Source organism: Tachyglossus aculeatus, unplaced genomic scaffold, assembly GCF_015852505.1.
Source record: "Tachyglossus aculeatus isolate mTacAcu1 unplaced genomic scaffold, mTacAcu1.pri scaffold_353_arrow_ctg1, whole genome shotgun sequence".
Classification (NCBI taxonomy): Eukaryota; Metazoa; Chordata; class Mammalia; order Monotremata; family Tachyglossidae; genus Tachyglossus; species Tachyglossus aculeatus.
The window spans coordinates 6429-12954 of NW_024045065.1; the positions used below are offsets into that span (position 1 = coordinate 6429).

The window sequence follows — 6526 nt, forward strand, 5'->3', positions numbered from 1 at the left end:
TTCCTAGCTATACTTGCTAGTAAGCTAAGTAACTTAAGCTCTAGCTAGCAAGTGATTGACAAAAACACAATTAATGAATTATATCCGAGTCACTGCTGTTTGGTACATTCCATGAAGGAGCAATGCCCCTACTATTTGGCCAAATCCTCCAAGGAAGCTTGTGGATCAATTATTTATAGTTTAGCTCCTTTATTGTGCAAACCGTGTAAGTGCATATGGGGGACATTGTTACATTGTGTTTCTCCCAAGCACTTAGTACGGTGCTGTGCACACAGTAAGTGCTCAATCAGTACAAATGAATGAATGAGTGACTTTATCCTCCACTCTATGCATGGACACGAGAAAATTCTTGGCCATTTCTGTCCTTTGTGTTTACTTGGCTATCACTGTCACTTGAATATTGGCTCCAGCCATATCCCATCAGAGGCTAAGTCATCAGCTGTAAAACTGTCAGGATTCTGCCATCCCAATTGTGATTCTGTTGTGTATTTCTCTGGACAGCGGCGTTACACACTGGAAAAATGGCTGGAGAATTTCCTCTCTTACTTCCAGCAGCTCGTAATCATAATGGCCTTCGAGTATGAATCTATATATACATATATATATATATATATATATATAGTTAGATTTTCTTGAATGTGAAAGAGAAGAGAAAGAAGGATCATTTACCAGAAAGAGGAAATTTGAACTTTTGTTTCATGGGACTAGTGTCAGAACATGGCCGTTACTTGTAAAATGGAGAGAGCGGTGACCCACCCATGCTAAGACTGAACTCCTTATCTTCCCTCCCAAACCCTGTCCTCTCCCTGCCTTTCCCGTCACTGTGGATGTCACTACCCTCTTTCCCATCTCACAAGCCCGCAACCTTGGTGTCATCCCCGACTTCACCATCTCATTCTCCCCACGCATCCAATCCGTCCCCAAAACCTCCCGGTCTCACCTCCACAACATCGCCAAGATCCACCCTTTCCTCTCCATCCAAACCGCTACCTTGCTGGTTCAATCTGTCATCCTATCCCGACTGGATTACTGCATCAGCCTCCTCTCTTACCTCCTATCCTCCTGTCTCTCCTCACTTCAGTCTATATTTCACTCTGCTGCCCGGATCATCTTTGTGTAGAAATGCTCTGGGCATGGTACTCCCCTCTGCAAAATTCTCCAGTAGCTGCCTGTCAACCTCCAAATCAAGCAAAAACTCCTCACTCTTGGCTTCAAGGCTCTCCATCACCTCCTCTTTTCTCCTTCTACAGCCCAGCCAACACCCTCCACTCTTCTGCTGCTAACCTCCTCACTGTGCCTTGTTCTCACCTGTCCCGCCGTCAACCATTGGCCCACGTCTTTCCCCTGGCCTGGAATGCCCTTCCTCCACGTATCCGCCAAGCTAGCTCTCTTCGTCCCTTGAAAGCCGTACTGAGAGCTCACCTCCTCCAGGAGGCCTTCCCAGAATGATCCCCCTTTTTCCTCTCCTCCTCCCCATCCCCCCGCCCTACCTCCCTCCCCTCCCCACAGCACTTGTATATATTTGTAGAGATTTATTACTCTATGTATTTTAGTTGTACATATTTACTATTCTATTTCTTTTGTTAATGATGTGCATATAGCTTTAATTCTATTTGTTCTGATTATTTTGACATCTGTCTACGTGTTTTGTTTTGTTGTCTGTCTCCCCCTTCTAGGCTGTGAGCCCATTGTTGGGTAGGGACCCTCTCTATATGATGCTGACGTACTTCCCAAGCGCTTAGTACAGTGCTCTGCACAGAGTAAGCTCTCAATAAATACGACTGAATGAATGAATGAACACCATCCCTCTTCCATATGGGGATCACAGTTTCAATCCCCACTTTACAAGTGAGGTAACTGAAGCCCAGAGAAGTGAAGTGACTTGTTCAAGGTCATACAGCAGACAAGTGGCAGATCCAGGGTCAGAACCCATGACCTCTGACTCCCAGGCCTGTGCTCTATCCACTTAACCATGCTGCTCCTCATCCCACCTTTAGCCCCCCATCACTTATGTACATATCCATAATTTATTTAGGTATTTTAATGTCTGTTTCTCCAAATACACTGTACGCTCCTTGTAGGCAGGGACCATGTTTACCAACTCGGTTGTATTATGTTCTCCCAAGCACTTAGTACAATGCTCTGCACATAGTGTAAGTGCTCAATTAATATTAGTGATTAATTATTACTTTCTTACATTCCTAATCTCCCCTTCAACATCCCTATGTCCCTCTAGTATACCACTCTGATCTGTTCATCCACACATTAATTCGAATCTCCTGAACCTACTAATATTTTCCACCAGCACTTCTTCCTGTTACAGTGAACAGTTACAGAGAAGTAGCTTGGCGTGTGGACAGAGCACGATACTGGTAGTCAGAGGAACTAGGTTTTAATCCTGCCTCTACCACATGTCTGCTGTGTGACCTTGGGCTAACAACTTCACTTCACTTCTCTTCTTTTCACTTCTCTGTGAGCTCTGTTAAGACTGTGAGCCCCATGTGGGACATGGACTGTGTCCGATCTGATCAGATTGTACCTTCCCCAGTGCTCAGTATAGGGCACGGAACATGGTAAGTGCTTAAAACGTACTATTAAACAAAACAAAATACAGTGAAGGTGAAATGCTCATTACTGCAGGGTGAAGTGTTTTCTTTTCTTTGGTTTGAACCATCCTCCCAAATCTTTGCAGCTTGTCACCTTCTCCACATGTGGTGTTATTCGCTCCCCTCTTCTAGACTGTAAACCCGGTGTTGGCAGGGATTGCCTCTTTATTCCTGAAGTGTACTTTTCCAGCGCTTACTACACTGCTCTGCACACAGTAAGTGCTCAATAAATATGATTGAATGAATGAATGAATGCCTACCAATTCCAGATTTGCTCTGTCTGCAGCCTTCATAAGTTTAATGACTTTAATCACACCACCTCTCAGATTTGAACATTAATGCTTTAGTTCTCTTTTCACAAGGAAGCTTCGTCACCCCCCTAATCATCTCTGTTGTTCTTCTCTGGCTCTTCTCCAGTTCCACTTTATCTTTCTCAAGATGGTGCAACCAGATCACATATCAAGTTACTTTGAGATCTCTTCCCTTGAACCATGCTTGATAGCTCTGAGTCCATTTTCATATAATTATAATTTGGATTGTTTCTCCTTAGGTGGATCATCTTTTCCTTATTCACCTGAAATTGCTCTCTCCCTTTAAAAATATATCAACCATCCTATAGACTAGTAAAATATCTACCACCATCTTCCTCTCCCCTGTTGCAGTACAAACGAGGCTAAGAATATTTCTGACAGAAATACTACTCTGTTACACCTTTGTTTAAACAACCTAGTGTCTTTGGACACCTAAAAATGGTTCCTTGACTTTTTGAATATGTGCATATCCTCTAGATTGTGAGCTCGTTGTGAGAAGGAACATTTATACCAACCCTGTTGTGCGATAATCTCCCAAGGGTTTAGTATTGTGCTCTGCACACAATAAGCACTCAATAAATATGATAGGATTTGTTAATGTCCTTTTTTTCTTTTTCTTATTTTTCTGTAATGTTCTTTGGGTCTGACCCCCAACTAGGCTATGAGTTCCTTGAGAGTGAAGATTATGTTTTAGAAATCTGTTCAACTGTGCCAATCATTTAGCAGAGTAATCTGCACAAAAACAGGTGCTCAACAAATACTTTTGATTGATTGCTTGATTGCCTACTGTCAGATAGTGGTGGGAATGCCTTGTAGGTCTAGCCCATTCACATTATTGATTTTCTGTATTTTTGACTATCTGGATTGTATTCAGTTCTGAATGATCAGAGACACAGCATGGCCTAGTAGATAGAGCACGAGTATGGGAGTCAGAAAGACCTGGGTTCTATTACTGGCTCCACTATTTGCCTGTTGTGTGACTTAGGGTAAGTCACTTCACTTATCTGTATCTCAGGTACCCCATTTGTAAAATGAGGATTAAGACTGTGAGCCACTTTTGGACCATGGACTGTGTTTAACCTGATTAGTTTGTATCTATCTCAAAACTTAGTACAGCGCTCAGGAACATAATAAGTACTTAACTAGTTCCATAAAAAAGGATCCAGTTTATGTGAAGTGGTATTGTTATGCACATTTTTTTATATTTGTGGTACTTCCTTGTTAGATGGAAAACTCTTCAAGGACAGGAAGTGAGTTTTCTCCTCCCTTGTCTTCTGAACAGAGCTGATGCTTAGATAATCAGTGCAGCTATGTAACTGTGCAATTAGAAGAGTTGAAACCTGGAGGTCCCTTTTAGCCTAATTATTTTGGATATATGTCAAAAATTCAGCAATAGAGAACCCTCAAATGTCTTCATATTTGGTCATTATGACTCCAATATGGATTAGATTTTTATTCTCTTTCTAGATAAACCAACTCTTACCCATGTCCATCATGGAAAACCTGAAGAAAAAAATGTGACTGAATTTATCCTCCTGGGTTTTACCCAAAATCCTAACAGTCAGAGAACATTCTTTATCATTTTCTCTTATCCTATCTTGTCACCGTGATGGGAAATCTGCTCATCATCATAACCATAAAGGCCAGTCAAACTCTGGGCACCCCCATGTACTTTTTTTCTGGCCTATTTGTTCTTCATAGATACCTGCTATAGATCCTGTGTTGCTCCCAAGATGATTATAGATTTGCTGCAGGAGAGGAAAACGATCTCCTTCCGTGACTGCATGTCACAGCTCTTTGTAGGTCATTTGTACACCAGTGCTGAGATCATCCTCCTCATGGCGATGGCCTTTGACTGCTACATGGCCACCTGTAAGCCCCTGCACTACACAGCCATTATGAGTCAGCACGTGTGTGGCCTGCTGATGTGGGTGGCCTGGATAGGAGACTTCCTTCAAGCAACCATCCAGATCCTCTTTATGGTCCAGTTGCCATTCTGTGGCCCTAACGTGATCGATCACTTCATCTGTGACTTGTTCCCTTATTTGAAGCTTGCTTGCACAAACACCCAGGTCTGCCGCCTGGTGGTCGTGGCCAACAGTGGGGTGATGTGTATGATAAGTTTTCTCCTACTGGTCTTTTCTTACATCGTCATCTGGCACTTCGTGAGGACTCACATTTCTGCAGGGAGATGGAAATCCCTCTCTACCTGTGTCTCCCACATTGTCATAGTCGTTTCGTTCTTCTTTCCATGTATTTTCATGTACATAAGGCCCAGGTGCATTCTCCCTGTGGTCATATCGGCGCCCATATTTTACACTATCATCACCCCCATGTTGAACCCCTTCATCAACACCATGAGAAACACGGAGGTGAAAAGTGTCATGAAGAAGCTGTGGAGCAGGAAAGTGAAATGAATGCTTTCATTTATGCAAGTAGTTGGGTGAGGAGAGTGTTGACCTGAGAGACTGAGAAGGGACAGGAACTGTTCATGGATTCCAGATCATCTGGGGCATGAACATAAAGGTCTGGGCTCATTCTGGGCACAGATACAGGGGGAAGAATAAATAAACCAAATCTCTGGATGGAGGCTGGGTTGTCTTGCCACAGGCCACGTATCTCTTCTCCCTTTGGTGTAGTTAGGAGCACTACCATGACAGCTGGTCTCTTCTTGGGGACCAGTTCATGTCCTCCCCTTTCCTCCACCCCCAAGATGCCCCCAGGCAACTAGCTAGGGCCAGCAGATTGGAAGCTGGAACAGTAATGTTCTTAGTCTTTATAAGGAGGGTTGGCCATGCACTCACTTTAATAATGGGACCACACTGAAGGCTCCTTTAACACTATCAAAGTGTTACTGGCAGGACATGTGACTCAAACCTCTCCAGACCATACTGTGCCCTATAGCCTGAGGACCTCAGTAATAATGATATTGGTATTTTGTTGAGCACTTAATATATGCCAAGACCTACACAAAACACCGGATTAGATACAATATCATCAGAGTGGGTACAGTAATGTGCCAGTTTACTCGCTGTATCCTGATCTTGTCTATCTCACTTCCATCACCTTTCCCATGTCCCCCAGCCCCCCCCCCCCCCGTCCCAGTTTGGAACCCCCTCCCCCTTCCAAATTTGCCAGACCATCACTCTCTTCACCGTATTCGCCTCTACCACCCCCTCCAGATTCTTGTAGCCATCATCTACCTCCCCTCCGGCCCCACCTCCAACTTCTTTAACGATTTTGACGCCTTCCTCACGTTCCTTCTCTCCTTTTCAATGCCCACTCTGATCCTTGGAGACTTCAACATCCCTGGTGACTCTTCTGCTGCCCACCTTCTATTTCTCCTTGACGCTGCCAACCTCTTGCTCCACCCCACCTCGCCCACTCACCAACTTGGTCACATCATCTCACTTCATCATCTCTTACCGCTGCATTGTCTCCACCCTCACCAATTCTGAAATCCCTCTCTCTGATCATAACCTTCTCATCTGCCTCCTCACTCACACTCCTTTCCCCTGTAAATCTATATTACTCCCGCACAGAGACCTCCGCTCTCTCGACCCCATCCATTATTCTGAGGGCCCCACTTCGCCTCCCTTTCCTCTCTAC

At 44.1% G+C, this 6526-nt stretch overlaps 1 protein-coding gene across 1 annotated transcript; it reads left to right on the plus strand.

Annotated features, from left to right (window-relative positions):
* Positions 1 to 327: 327 nt before the first annotated feature.
* LOC119923883 (olfactory receptor 140-like) lies at positions 328 to 5334 on the plus strand. Its single transcript, XM_038743071.1, has 3 exons — positions 328 to 578; positions 2969 to 3156; positions 4619 to 5334. The coding sequence occupies exons 1-3, from the start codon at positions 328 to 330 to the stop codon at positions 5332 to 5334; spliced, it is 1155 nt and encodes a 384-aa protein (XP_038598999.1).
* Positions 5335 to 6526: the final 1192 nt, after the last annotated feature.